The sequence below is a fragment of the Mixophyes fleayi genome, chromosome 10 (assembly GCF_038048845.1).
Source record: "Mixophyes fleayi isolate aMixFle1 chromosome 10, aMixFle1.hap1, whole genome shotgun sequence".
Taxonomy (NCBI): Eukaryota; Metazoa; Chordata; class Amphibia; order Anura; family Limnodynastidae; genus Mixophyes; species Mixophyes fleayi.
The window spans coordinates 79,938,871-79,954,340 of record NC_134411.1 but is presented as its reverse complement, the minus strand read 5'-3'; the positions used below and the strand labels follow the sequence as shown (position 1 = coordinate 79,954,340).

At 39.4% G+C, this 15,470-nt stretch overlaps 1 protein-coding gene across 1 annotated transcript in view; it reads left to right on the top strand.

Moving 5' to 3' along the window:
- Positions 1-15,470, top strand: part of LOC142103385 (polycystin-1-like protein 2) — a 98,796-nt gene that overhangs the window by 12,830 nt on the left and 70,496 nt on the right. Inside the window, 5 exon segments of the mRNA XM_075187448.1 lie at positions 5,287-5,520; positions 7,577-7,741; positions 8,819-8,998; positions 12,275-12,385; positions 14,970-15,117. Coding sequence (XP_075043549.1) covers positions 5,287-5,520; positions 7,577-7,741; positions 8,819-8,998; positions 12,275-12,385; positions 14,970-15,117 — 838 coding nt within the window.

Below are 15,470 nucleotides of genomic sequence, written 5' to 3'. Positions count from 1 at the left end.
AATCTTTCAATTACATTGCTTTTCTGTCCTGTCTCTTTGTTCGCATCTGAAAGCGCATATACTGTCCCATTCAAAATCCAATATATGGAGATGGTGTAAAATCCAACCAGTCACTAATGGACTCCTCCAACCGGCCCATTGTGTCTCCAAAGCTGTCACCATTGCCAGCACAGATAACGTTTGGTGCTAAGAAGCAGAAGAAAGATACAAAAGCAGACACGGTGATGTTACAAACCTTCAGCGTTGGCCCTGCTTTTTCTCTTTGCTATATTTGCACTACATTAAATCATCATCATCATCAACATTTATTTATATAGCGCCACTAATTCCGCAGCCCCATTGGAGCTTACAGTCTAAATTCCCTAACATACACACACAGACCGAGAGAGAGACTAGGGTCAATTTTGATAGCAGCCAATTAACCTACTTGTATGTTTTTGGAGTGTGGGAGGAAACCGGAGCACCCTGAGGAAACCCACACAAACACGGGGAGAATATACAAACTCCACACAGATAAGGCCATGGTCGGGAATTGAACTCATGACCCCAGCGCTGTGAGGCAGAAGTGGACATTATTCCGTAGACACCAAACTAGAGATGGTCACTGACCCCCGTGTTTTGGTTTTGTATTAGTTTTTTGGTCTGGATTACCTTCGTGTTTTGGTTTTGGTTTTGGTTTTGCAAAACCGCCCTTGTGTGTTTTAGTTTTGGTTTTGTTTTGCTATTTTTGAAAAAAATAAAAAAAATTTGGTCTAAAATAACCTAATTTAGTGCTCCACCAGTTTCTTAGATAAGTGAGGTAATTCTAAAGCTAATAAATTATGAAAAAAACAGTTTAATCCCTGGTAGGTCGTCCTTAATTCGAACACTTGTCTGCAAATTATACAGACAAACCTTGTTGTATACCTCCTCCATCTTTGATTATTGGCAATGTAGCCATCGTCTTTGGGTGTATATTATACCCTCCACTTGTAGTTGAAAATTAAAAAAAGCAGCCTGCACAGACTGTGGAACTAGAAAGTAAAATTAAATGGACCACGGTAGTTTGGTGGCTATCTATGCCCCCCCCCCCCCGCCCTCCACTTGTAGTTCAATATAAACAAAGCAGCCTGCACAGTTTGTGGAACTAGAAAGTAAAATTAAATGGACCACGGTAGTTTGGTGGCTATCTATGCCCCCCCCCCCCGCCCTCCACTTGTAGTTAAATATAAACAAAGCAGCCTGCATAGACTGTGGAACTAGAATTTCGAATATACAAAGAAATGGACAAAGGCAGTTTGGTATCTGTCTGCATCAGACCCCCCTTCCCCATCCACTTGTAGTAAAATAGAAAAAAAAGCAGCCTGCATAGACTGTAGAACTAGAAATTTGAATATACAAAGAAACGGACAAAGGCAGTTTGGTATCTGTCTGCATCAGATCCCCTCTCCACTAGGAGTAAAATAGAAAACTATTCAGCCGTTATATAATCTAGAATATAAATAGAAATTGAGAAAAGCAATTTGGTATCTGTCTGCATCATAATCATCAACATCCTCATTAGCGCCCTCGTCACCTCCACAAATCTCCCCCTCATCCTCTTCTATTTCCAAAGTGGCATCCTCAATTTGTGTATCACCGGCTACACTCGGGCTGTTCAGGTACACATCAGCAGAACTGCTGAAAGGGCCCTTCTTTATGGGTACACTAACAGAATGCTCACGATTAGATATACCACGGTTGGATGGACTCTCCACAGGGATTGGTGTCATTTGTGAATCAGAGCAATCATTATCCTCTAATGCCTTACTGTTATCTTGCAGCTCGGCTTTGACGCGTAACAGTAGTTGTGCACCAATTGTAGGCTCGGTAACTTTTTGGGATCTGCCCCTAATAGCCAAAGGTGAAGGCCTCATTCTCTCTTTGCCACTGCGTGTGTAGAATGGCATGTTGGCAATTTTTTTTTTTATCGGCACTTAACTTTTGCTCAGTTACACTTCTTTTTCGCTTCAACACAGTAAAAAATTTTGGGGTTTTTATTTTTTGGACTGATTTACAAACACTGTGTAGTTTGACATCGCCTTGCCCAGATGACGTACTGGGAACACTAACATCAGGACTGGTGACAGAACCTGGTTGCTCATTCTGATCATATGTGGACTGCTTTGAATCCATTCTGAGCGCAAAGCACTTGTAGTGGTAAAAATTATTTGGTAAGAGACTGCTGACAAATATGACTTTTGACAGCCAGAAATATTTATGCACAATTATGGGGGACACCCCAAAAGCACTTGGGAGTGCAAAAAATTAGTTGGTAGATACTGCTGACAAATATGACTTTTGACAGCCAGAAATATTTATGCACAATTATGGGGGACACCCCAAAAGCACTGAGGAGTGCTAAAAATTATTTGGTAGATACTGCTGACAGATATGACTTTTGACAGCCAGAAATATTTATGCACAATTATGGGGGACACCCCAAAAGCACTGGGGAGTGCTAAAAATTATTTGGTAGATACTGCTGACAGATATGACTTTTGACAGCCAGAAATATTTATGCACAATTATGAGGGACACCCCAAAAGCACTGGGGAGTGCTAAAAATTATTTGGTAGATACTGCTGACAGATATGACTTTTGACAGCCAGAAATATTTATGCACAATTATGGGGGACACCCCAAAAGCACTGGGGAGTGCTAAAAATTATTTGGTAGATACTGCTGACAGATATGACTTTTGACAGCCAGAAATATTTATGCACAATTATGGGGGACACCCCAAAAGCACTGGGGAGTGCCAAATATTAAAAAAATAAAATAAACCTCTATCCTCCTCTCTTCTCTAGCGATTTTTGTTACAGCAATTGGAATAAGAATATTGTATTCTCTGTCCCTGCTCTAATCAGCCTGTGACTACACCCTGTTCTCCTCCTCTGTCAAATGGCGATGGATTGCTGTGGAGGCGTGTATTTATAATCTTGAAGTATCGTGAGAACTGAGCCACGAGATCCGACGATGTCACAATGACGTTCGGCCTCGATTTGGATTCGGAGCGGGCGGGAGAGTACCGAGCTACTCAGCTCTGTACTCGGATACCCAAAGTTCGGGTGGGTTCGGTTCTCGGGGAACCGGACCCGCCCATCTCTACACCAAACAGACATTTGCTTTTATTGTCTAACTTGCACTAGATCAATTAAAGCTAATTAAAGATGGCTTAATATTAATTACTGCATATTTGTACATAGTTAGTAAAACCACAGGAACATTTCTCCGTAACCACAGTTAAAGTGGTACCTGCCGAATTTGATTATAAGAATACAATAGAAGAATGGATGGAGTGCCCCTTAATATAGAGAATCTTTGGGCCTGATTCATTAAAGGAAAGTAAAGCAAAAAAAAAATGAGGAACTTTGAACCTCGACAACTCCATGTTGCATTAGAGGGGGAGATAGTTTTAAAATGTGATGGCAGATTTATAGTTGGGGTAAGGCATTTCCTAGATTAACTTTAAATTGCAGTGTAAAAATAAAGCTATCAAGTATTTGTGTGCTACATGAAAAAACAGCCAGTATTTAACTTATGTACAAAATAATTAACTAATTTTCAGCCCTTGCATTGTAACATGGTTTGTCCCGGAGAACATTTACTCCTTTTTTGCCTTGCTTTACTTAATGAATCAGGCCCTTTGTCTTTTTCTTTTGTTAGGTGGTTCTATATTTCTCTTGGGCTCTAGGAATATTTATGTAAATTTATGAAAATAATCAATTGAACAGATCCATTCTGAATAGAAATGTATTCCTATTAAGTATTAACATTAGGACTCTCTGTGCGGAGTTTCATCTTTCCCTTCTTTCATTGCAAATCATGTAAATTGTGTTTAGTGTGTGAATCGGCATGTTGATCGGGCCTTTTTTTTTAATCGCTGGTAAAATCGTTAAGAATATCGCATCGGGATAAATTTTGTATAGTGTTTACCCAGCCTAAGTCACAGGTCCTTCATCTGACATACATCCTGGCTTCATGTGTCTGTCTAGTGCAGGGGTCAGGGAACTTTTTTACTTTTTACCCCCAAATATATTTAGATACGTCGACGTTACCCCCTTGATTTGAAAGAAAAGAAATCATATATTATTAATTATTGGAATTCAAAATTTTATTGAATCTATTCAAAATTTCTTTGAAACTTCAAAACTTCAGGTTCTGGAGAAATGATGTTGCTTCCTTTTTAATACGAGAGCATCAATATTGGGGCATTTCAATGTCAGAGCAATTTGCATACAGTCTTCTGCGTCCAATCGATTTCTCTGCTTTGTTTTTATGTTCGTTAGAGTAGAAAATCCTTGTTTGCAAAGGTAGGTTGTTGCAAAAGGCAGCAACTTTTTGACTGCCTCCTCATGTGCAATTTTGAATGCCGTTGCAGCTGTTGACATCCAAAAATATGACAGATCTGCTTTGTTTTCAAATGCAATACGTGCTTCATTATTGCACCGTGTCTCAAGAAGTGCCTCTGCCAACCCTTGAGGCTCTTCTGCTACAACAGCAATTTCACATTTAAAGGGGTCTACAATCCAACTGACAGCATGTGAATCGGCAGCATTACCCCCAGGATTTAAATTTTTACCCCATTTGGGGTAATTTACCTCTGTTCCCTGACCACTGGTCTAGTAACTTAAGCTAGGAGCAAGGTCACAATTCGACTTATGTGCCTTGGAATATTGGAACACTGCATCCAACGATAAGTTCAAAAAATTCTGACTGATGTACAGTAAGTAATATTTTTTTCTTGTTGTCCTCTCCACTCACTGATAAAAAAAATGTAAAAAACCAAACAAAACAAAGCTTGGCAAGATCGTCGTGTTCTAAATTCATCTACAGGTTGCCATAATTGCTTAGGGACAAACATAACAAAAAATTGGCAGGATTATCTCCCTACACCACCTGCAAGGGAAAAGGATTACACTCTTATCTTCTCCCTCAAACAATGCTATATGGTAATTAGAGCTGTCCAGTTTTACAATTGTAGTTTTGAGCTGTTTCTAATAGATGGCCGCTATTGTGTATCTCAAAGAATAATAGCATCTGTGATTTATTGTTCCTTTTATGGCCTGGTCAAAACACAATGAAGCTGAGAGTGGTCCATGTCGCAGTGACATCACTCATCGCTGATTAGGAATGAGCAGAGAACTTGTTGCAGACATCATTTGATGAAAGTACTGGGCATATGCAGTACCATGTCAGATGCTCACTTTAGGATGTGTCTGAGACTTCTAACCCTATTCTATCTTGCTTATTCTCTCCATGCAGGTTCTTCGCCTTGCTCTAAGTACCAAGTGTCCTACAACAGCTCCTGCTATGAACTTGTCCGCTTTCAGCGCACTTTCCCCAGTGCCCAGTCCTGGTGTGAGAGAGGAGGAGGCCATCTGGCCTTCATTCATAATCAGGGGACGCAGGATTTTTTAGGGGAACACCTGTCCGAAAATGTGGATTGGTGGATTGGCCTCATTCGCAGCTTGCAGTCCAGCGGTGATGCAAATGAAGGTAAATTTTTATTGGAAAAATTGGGCCTGATTCATTAAGTAAAGCTAAGTAAAATAATCGAGTAAGTAGTCTCCTGGACAAAACCATGTTGCAATGCAAGGGGTGCAAATTAGTTTTCTGTTTTGCACATAAGTTAAATACGGACTGTTTATTCATGTAGCACACAAATACTTGATAGCTTATTTGTACACTGAAATTTAAAGTTGATATTTGTGTGCTACATGAAAAAACAGTCAGTATTTAACTTATGTGCAAAATAGAAAACTAATTTGCACCCCTTGCATTGTAACATTGTTTTGTCCAGGAGACTACTTAATCAATTTTTTTTACTTAACTCTCCTTAATGAATCAGGCCCATTGGTATACTTTTTGTTTATGCACTGCAATATGCATTTATATGTGTCAATTAGTGCCTGTGATTTCCTTTTCAATTTGGATGTTGTTGCAAAATCAACTTTAAAAGATATATAGATTTTTTAGTAACATGGTGTAATGTATTCACATGTGCACTAACCTATAGTAACCAGTTATATTATAGCCATCATTTTTCTAGCACAGGTTAGAAAGTGACTGTCTGATTGGTTTCCATGGGTTGCAGCACCTTTGTACACAGTGCACATGTTATTAAAGGAACTATAACCTGAAATATTTTATGCCTGTAAGAGGGGTAGGAGATCTCTGGCCACATTGCAAATTTGATTGTAATTAGACTGGACAGCAGCATGATGTATCTGGTCAAAGAGTGTGTCCCATGTAGAATGCAGAGAAGTCACATGACTCCCAAATTTAATCTAGAATGATCTTTCAGGCCAAGTACGTCCCGTGCTTTTCTGTGTCCAAGATTTATCGTGATGTAGCCATGATGTGTGTATATGTTAAACATAGTTTAATGTTATAACTCTGTGGAGGCTATAAGCTCAGTGACATATCTTTGTACTTTTCTTTACCTGGCTATCATGTGAAACGCACCAATGTTGTCATACATTTAGTTTCCCACAAGGTCCTACTCCCAGGCTATTGTATGAGGCACATGAATTAGCTCGACAGCAGAGCTCTGGGGGGAGATTATGGGAAAGAGAAGGGAAACAATGGTTAAATACTGAATGGCAAGCTATGTAAGCAGACTTACTAGCACCATAATAGATAACCAGGTAAACTTCTATAACTAGAATTCTTGTATACATGTATATTCATATTCAGGTCATTAGACAAATTCAGTGGGAGGATAAAAATACTTACATAGTAACATAGTAACATAGTTGATGAGGTTGAAGAAAGACACCAGTCCATCAAGTTCAACCTATTTTGGATCTCCTGCGATCCTGCACTTATATTGGAAACTGATCCAGAGTAAGCAACCACCAATCTGTTTCAATTGTGAAATCCCCCCAGACCCAATATTACAGTCCTATTTTTATCCTATATCCACTAATATCCTTCATTTTAATTAACGGTCGTATCCCTGGATACACTTTTCCGATAAAAATTTGTCTAACCCTTTCTTAAACATATGTATTGAATCTGCCATCACAACCTTCCCTGGCAGTGAATTCCATATCTTAACTGCCCTTACTGTAAAGAACCCCTTCCTTTGCTGGTTGTGAAACTCCTTCTCCTCTAACCTTAGGGGGTGACAGCGTTTCCTGTGTATAGTCCTTGGGGTAAAAAGTTCCCTTGAAAGATCTCTGTATTGACCCTTAATGTATTTGTACATAGTAATCATGTTTAGAGCCCTTCTATATAAGCTCCTCTAATGCTACTGATCTTAGCGTCATCTTGAAAATGTGCAGCTGGACGGATAAATATACAGATTAATAAGGACACTGAGGGACTTTCTAGAGACCCTGGGTTAAATCACAATGTCACCTCATTGGACATTGGAGAAGTCAATGCTTTGTGGGCAACAAACTTAGCTAGTGTACTCAACTCAACAGCGCCACTGTCTGAAACATTCTCTTTACAGAGCTGCATAAACTTACCAGTGCTAGATATAAGTACGGGGTACAATTGGAGCATTAGAACTTTCACTAAAGTCAAACAATGGTTCTTTGCACAGAGCCCCTGACCTGGCTGAACACATCTAATGTAAGTTACAGCCACTGGAAAAGTGACGATGCTTCTGCCGGCCAAGGAAAGTGTGGCTACCTCAAGCAAGAGTCCGGCTACCAATGGGCAACAACCGAAAACTGCAGCCAGGAATTTTTTTTCATCTGTGAATTCGGTGAGTGATTTTACTTTTATGAGATGAACCAATCTATGTATATATTGTCACTACAAACATCAATACAGACACTAGTGACAGGAACTAAACAGTGTGGGTCTGATTCATTAAGGAAAGTAAGTAAAAAAAATGAGTAAGTTTTCTCCTGGACAAAAACCATGTTACAATGCAAGGGGTGCAAATTAATGTATTATTTTGCAAATAAGTTAAATACTGGCTGTATTTTCAGGTAGCACACAAATACTTGATAGCTTTAAGTTTCCACTGAAATTTAAAGTTGTTCTAGGACATGCCTTTACCCCAACTATAAATCTGTCATCACATTTAAAATTTACCTCCCCCTCCAGTGCAACATGGTTTTGTCAAGGTGCAAAGTTACTCATTTTTTAGGGCTTTACTTTCCTTAATGAATCAGGCCCTATGTATTTAATTTATAAGACATCTTTGTGAACATGCAGAAATGTTGCTCCCTGAAGAAAGCTCTTCAATTCCTGCAGATTCACGTATCGGGTACTTTAATCAATGGATGTTAGGTCATAACTTTTATTGACAAGGAAGTCTATATAGGCGATATTTTATAAAAGAGGAGTATGGAAATTTGCTCAAACATGTTAAACTTCTGCCACTCATTATGCCAATGAGAAAAACATGGGGGTGGTTTTGTTAACTCCCCAATAAAACTGTCTTTTTTTCAGAATAGATGGAGTGTAATCATTTTTATGTATTTTTTTCAACCAAGTGAGCATGTAGGTAACTTATCTTACTTAAAGAAAATAGAGATTGACTATAGAAAGGTCTGTTTTCATAAGAAATCATGGCAGAACCTACTTTTTTAAGGAACACAATAAGAAGCCTTTTATGTACATTCTAAATAAAGATTTTTTTGAATAGAAATTTACAGTCGATCCATCAAAGTAATGTTTGCAGTATAAGATTCTGCCACTTTTTTTTTTTTAGAATATCCCACATGTGTTTACTACACCTAATGTATAGGACAAAAAAAATATAAAGTGGAGCTTTATCCAATTCAGAATGAGCAACCTGTTTTATTCTGTTTTTAAAAAAAATATTTTTCAGAATCTGGACATACCATTGCCTGTGATAACCAGAATGCCACAGTACAATGCGGGTCAGGAGAAGTGGTGCAGATTACTGATAGCTTCTACGGGCGTAAGAGTCCCCATTTCTGTACCCGTGAGAGTTTCTCTGTTGCTACGAGCGGATGCAGCTGGAAGAGTGTGAGAGAGCAAGTTGCAGGTACAGTTTTATGTTATATGTCACTTAATGGTAAATTTGAGTCTGATTCATTAAGGACCTTAACTTAAAAAACTTCTTATTTAAGTCTCCTGGACAAAACCATGTTACAATGCAAGGGGTGCAAACTAGTTTTCTGTTTTGCACATAAGTTAAATACTGACTGTTGTTTCATGTAGCACACAAATACTTGATAGCTTATTTGTACACTGAAATTTAAAGTTTATATTTGTGTGCTACATGAAAAAACAGTCAGTATTTAACTTATGTGCAAAACAGAAAACTAATTTGCACCCCTTGCATTGTAACATGGTTTTGTCCAGGAGACTTAAATAAGAAGTTTCTTAAGTTAAGATCCTTAATGAATCAGGCCCCTTGCTACTATTTTTGTGCATTAGAAGTAAACTTGGGGCAGTTATGTCTGACAATCAGGCCCGGCGCTCCCATTAGGCAAGGTTAGGCACTTGCCTAGGGCGCCGGGCTCTGGAGGGCGCCTGAAGGGCGCCACAGAATAATAAAAGACTTTAAAACTGTGCGGCGACCGCTGACCATACCTGTCACGGCCGCCGCACAGCATCAGATGCACGGGGGAGGGGGGAAGAGGCTATTTTGTCACCACCGCCGCCTCTCTGCTCCGTCTCCTCCCCTCCACTTACTAGTGTCAGTGAGTGGAGGGGAGGAGACGGAGCAGAGAGGCGGTGGGTGGTGAGACAAGGAAAGGAGAGGAGGGAGGAGGGAGGAGGGCGGCGATTTTTGCGGGGGAGGAGGGCGGCGATTTTTGCGGAGGGGGGCGGCGATTTTTTTTGGGGGGGGGGGGAGTGCCGCTTTTTTAAAAATGCCTAGGGCGCCGTGGACCCTAGCACCGGCCCTGCTGACAATCATGCAGTAAATGAATACACTGCAGACAAGCCTACAATTTGACTAGAACATGAGTGCTTTGTCGGCATAAGTAGATTCAAGCCAAGTTTATTGCAAAAAGAAAGAACTAAACATTGAGGTTAACTGAGCAAACTTGGAAATGGTGGGTTGGGTGGTGATGTGTTGGATTGCTTGGGAAGCCGTTCTGTTTGGGGCTTTCTGTATGCCTAAGAATGAAAGCACAGTAACGCCCCAGGCCCAATGCTAAATACAATTTAATTTACTGTACGCATGCAAGATATTTATATGAGCTACACACTATGAAGATTAGACAAATGTGAAGACATGTTCTTCTTTCTATGCTGGTACAAAGCCTTTATACTCCACAAGAGGCCATGCTTTTAATACCAGCCTGTAGGTGGTCATGTTAAATGTTATGTCAATTGCATATTATTGATGGACAAGATGCTCTTGACCGGTACAGTGACAATGACCCAATTAATTTATCAATGCAAATTCCATAAATCGTACTTTTAAAGCAACAACAGCACCATTGGTTTCTTAATTTCCTATTCCTCTCAACTTTTTGGATTTTTGGATTTTTTTAACCTTGGCTCGGTGCACCAGCGTGGTCATATCACATTAGGGCGTGCCGTGGTCCTAACTAGGTCTCAGTAAGGCTTTTGAAATTGTCACAAATCGCAGACTGTTAAATAAACTCAAAAGCTTGTGATTGGGTTCTAAGATGGTTGAATGGATAAGATCTTGGTTGCAGGATAAAAATCAGAGAGTTGTAGTAAATGGAGTACTTTCAAAGGAGGGAAAAGTGGAGTACCCCAAGGATCTGTACTTGGACCAGTGCTTTTTAATATATTGGTGACATTGCAAATGGTATTAAAGGGAAAGAATGCCCTTTTGCAGATGATACGAAGATATGTAACAGGGTAGACACACCAGGAGGGGTAAAACAATTGATCGATGATCTAGGTAGACTAGAAGGATGATCAAGAGAGTGGTAACTACAGTTTAATGCAAGAAAATGCAAAATCATGCACTTGGGTCTCACAAACCCATAGTCTAAATATAGTATTAATGGCACTATAATGGAAACTACTGAGGAGGAAAGGGATCTAGGAGTCACTACTTTAGGTGAATTAAAGGCAGGTAAGTAATGTAACAAAGCAATGAGGAAGACAAGTCAGATGATTGGTTGCAGGGAGAGGAATCAGTAGCAGAAAGAAAGAAGTAATAATACCACTGTATAGGCCATTGGTACGGCCTCATCTAGATACTGTGTTCAGTTCTGGAGACCATATCTCCAGAAGGATATAATTACATTACAGACTGTACAAAGAAGATCAACTAAACTGGTGCATGGCCTACAGCACAACACTTACCCAGGAAGACTAAAAGATCTTAATATGTATAGTTTGGAGCAAAGATGGGAAAGGGAAGACATGATAGAGACTTTCAAATATATCAGTTTAAACATGCTTGGAATAGACATAAGGATATCCTCACAAAGGATCAAATAGGGTTTGAACGGTTCTAAATTTGCCATCAAAATTCTATGTTTTTATGTTTAAAAAGCTGGGCGAACCCCAGCCCTTTCCCCTCTTCTAAAAATCTTCCAGTAATGTCACTAGTAGGTGTAACGTTGAAGGGCCATTCTCTAGTGGGACTTATCTCCCAACTGTCCAGCAATAAGGGTAAAAGTCTTGATCTGTGGAGCAGTCTTCTTAAATCGGGACTGTCCCTCCTAACTCAGGACAGTTTTACTAAGACATATAATATCGTAATAAGGATCATGGGCCTGATTCATTAAGGATCTTAACTTGAGAAACTTCTTATTTCAGTCTCCTGGACAAAACCATCTTACAATGCAAGGGGTGCAAATTAGTATTCTGTTTTGCACATAAGTTAAATACTGACTGTTTTTTCATGTAGCACACAAATATCAACTTTAAATGTCAGTGTACAAATAAGCTATCAAGTATTTGTGTGCTACATGAAAAAACAGTCAGTATTTAACTTATGTGCAAAACAGAATACTAATTTGCACCCCTTGCATTGTAACATGGTTTTGTCCAGGAGACTGAAATAAGAAGTTTCTCAAGTTAAGATCCTTAATAAATCAGGCCCCATATGAGCAGTTTATTGGAGGAAACATGAAACATTGAGTTTAATAAGGGAGAAGTCAATATAAGGAAGTAGCAGTGTTGTACATTACCTGACCTTTAACTATGAACCCCTATATATAGGGGATGTGTAGTGTTATTTTCTTAATATCAACCTTCAGGTTGAAAAGCCCCCAAAAGCCCTGTTTTCCTTCTTCGGTTGATTTGATGATACTAAGCTGTAGGATGCACATTTCCCCCTGTGAAGAGGACGCCACTAACTGATAATGTTCTTGCTCTTAAGGTCAGTGTCATGGTCTTCAAGCTTGCCAGATTGCCACAGACACGGCGCTGCTTGGTGACCCCTGCCCTGTGTCTGGCAGTTACCTCTCTATTATGTACAGCTGCATGGAAGGTAAGTGCCAAATTCCGACCTACATTGTGTTTCTTACAACTGCTAATGCCTAGATGAATAGTCCTCAGAATCAGCTGTCATTTGTTTCAAGGCTTAAATAGCCACCCAATGTAGGCTGCTACACTGCTTTATAAGCCTGACATATATTACCAGAAGGAGGCACATTGTCACGGCTCAGAGAGCCGTTACAGATGTAGTGACTGTGGATAAGATATAAAAGCACCAGCAGACTCATCTCCTTCTGCCACCAATAAATTGGTGTTGTCCATACTCTCTGCCTCAGTTATAACAACAACATCATACTCAAATTTTAAACATGTTTTTGTCCCACGGTGCGATTAGAGCAGTGGTCAGGGAACAGCGGTAAATTACCCCAAATGGGGTAAAAATGAAATTCCTGGGGGTAATGCTGCCGATTCACATGCTGTCAGTTGGATTGTAGACCCCTTTAAATGTGAAATTGCTGTTGTACCAGAAGAGCCTCAAGGGTTGGCAGAGGCACTTCTTGAGCTTCGATGCAATAATGAAGCATGTATTGCCTTTGAAAACAAAGCAGATCTGTCATATTTTTGGATGTCAACAGCTGCAAAGACATTCAAAATTGCACATGAGGAGGCAGTCAAAAAGTTGCTGCCTTTTGCAACAACCTACCTTTGGGAACAAGGATTTTCCACTCTAACGAACATAAAAACAAAGCAGAGAAATCGATTGGACGCTGAAGACTGTATCCAAATTGCTCTGACATCAAAGTGCCCCAATATTGATGCTTTCATATCAAAAATGAAGCAACATCATTTCTCCAAAACCTGAAGTTTTGAAGTTGAAGCTTTCAAAGAAATTTTGAATAGATTCAATAAAATTTTGAATTCCAATAATTAATAATATATGATTTCCTTCCTTTCAAATCAAGGTGCTAACGTCGGCGTATCTAAATATATTTAGGGGTAAAAGGTAAAAAAGTTCCCTGCCCCCCGCCCTGCTTTAGAGAAAGGGAATGTTGATACCAAAGGCTCTATAGCTAAAAAAAAAAAAATGATTAACATGGCTTTAATCGCTTATCAATCAGGAAGTATGGGATTAGTGGAAATAAAGCCAAATGCGGTATTAGTAGACATAGCATACATCCTTTAGTGTAGCCAGCCATGCTGGGCATTGGAGCCAGGCTCAAAGGAAAACAAGACAAGGTGGATGCTACCACGGCTACAAATTAGGTCTTCACACTTCCTCCATTTACACTTCCTCCCTGCAAAAGGCCTTGAGTTCTCCACCATCTCTGAGGTCCCGGAGATTGGGTCTCACCCCTATACCTATAATGGCATTTCTAGGCACCCTTTGCCCACTGTGTTAAAAATATTAAAACACACAAAAGTGACGTGTACTAAAGACAATGCCGATGTCCTCTCACTATCATTATGAATTCAGTACGTGAATGAACTGAGCAGTATATTAGCAGATAAACTGAAAACATTAAGATGAATCAAGGAGGCTGTCTTAAGGTGGTAGAAGGTTGGCGTTTGATGTGGTGTCTTTATGGCTTCTACCATGAGCATTGTCCGTATCATTCCCCAACCGCCAAACTAGGCACAGATTGCTGTTACCGGGTCAGCTCCAAAGATCGCTTTGGAAAGCAACTGTAAATAAATTCTGGAAACATTTTAGGATGTGTCAGGAAAAAATATTTTCAATCTGGTAACACTGTTCTTTAAAACCGAAAGAAAATCCAAAAACAATCATGTACCTATATGTATTACTATAAAGAACTATTGAAATCATCACCATGTCATGTAATGTTCAGTTGGGCCTGAAACAGGCAGTCAATTATTTTAAGCATATTAAACATGTTGGGCCTGATTCATTAAGTAAAGTAAGGCAAAAAAATGAGTAACGTTGCACCTTGGCAAAACCATGTTAAAATGCAAGGGGTGCAAATTAGTTTATTATTTTGCACAAGGAAAACACTGGCTGTTTTTTCATCTAGCACACAAATACTTGATAGCTTTATTTTTACACTGACATTTGAAGTTGATCTAGGACAGTGTTGGCTAACCTGTGACACTCCAGGTGTTGTGAAACTACAAGTCCCAGCATACCCTTCCAGCAATAAGCTGCTCTATATTAGCAAAGCATCCTGGGACTTGTAGTTTCACAACACCTGGAGTTTCAAGGTTAGCCAACACTGATCTAGGACATGTTCTACCCCAACTATAAATCTGTCCCCTCATTTTAAATTTACCTCCCCCTCCAATGCAACATGGTTTTGCCCAGGTGCAAAGTTACTCCTTTATTTGCTTTACTCTCCTTAATGAATCAGGCTCACAGTGTTTTTATGACTATAGGCGACGGTTAAATTCTGTTTCCAACCTGGTGCAAAACTGTAGAAAAACTAGGGCTCAATCTGTTTTACTTTGGTTTGTTTTTATTTTACTATTATTCTTGTGTTTATTTTTTTCTCTGTCATGATGGCCAGTATTGCACAGCTTTTACACAGCTAAACTTTTCAGCCAATAATACCTTATTACTTTGATGCTATAACTGTCAATCTCTGGAGGCTGATGGTACTCTAATACACTGTCTTCTTACCCAGGTTTGCAGCTCGATTTAGCAGATAATTGTCTTATGTTTGAAAACGTAACACTTACTGTAAAGTGGCTTCTGACTCCTTACACCGGCAATCTATCCTGCATTATAAGCACCGGAGATGGATACTCTATTGATCCCTATCAGCCTGAGAAGTAAGTTAAAGATAACTTTGAAGGACAGCACCTTGAGAATAGCTGAATCTGTGTAAATAACTTTAAAGTATCACTATTACGTGCCTATTATCATGTATACAGTAATATTACTCAATATAGCATTGCTGTTTTGCAATCAGTTTCTCTGGTTAACCTAAGTATACTATTTAGCTAGGTTATTGATGACTACTAACATTCTGCAGAATTTTCTTTCTGTAATACCACAGACTTAACCTTGGCCCTAGTTACAGTAATAGTATCAGTGTTGTGTTTGCCAGATGTAGGACTGATTCATTAAAGCTCGCAAAAAAAGGAGCAAATTTGCACCTTGGCGAATCCATGTTGCTTTGGAT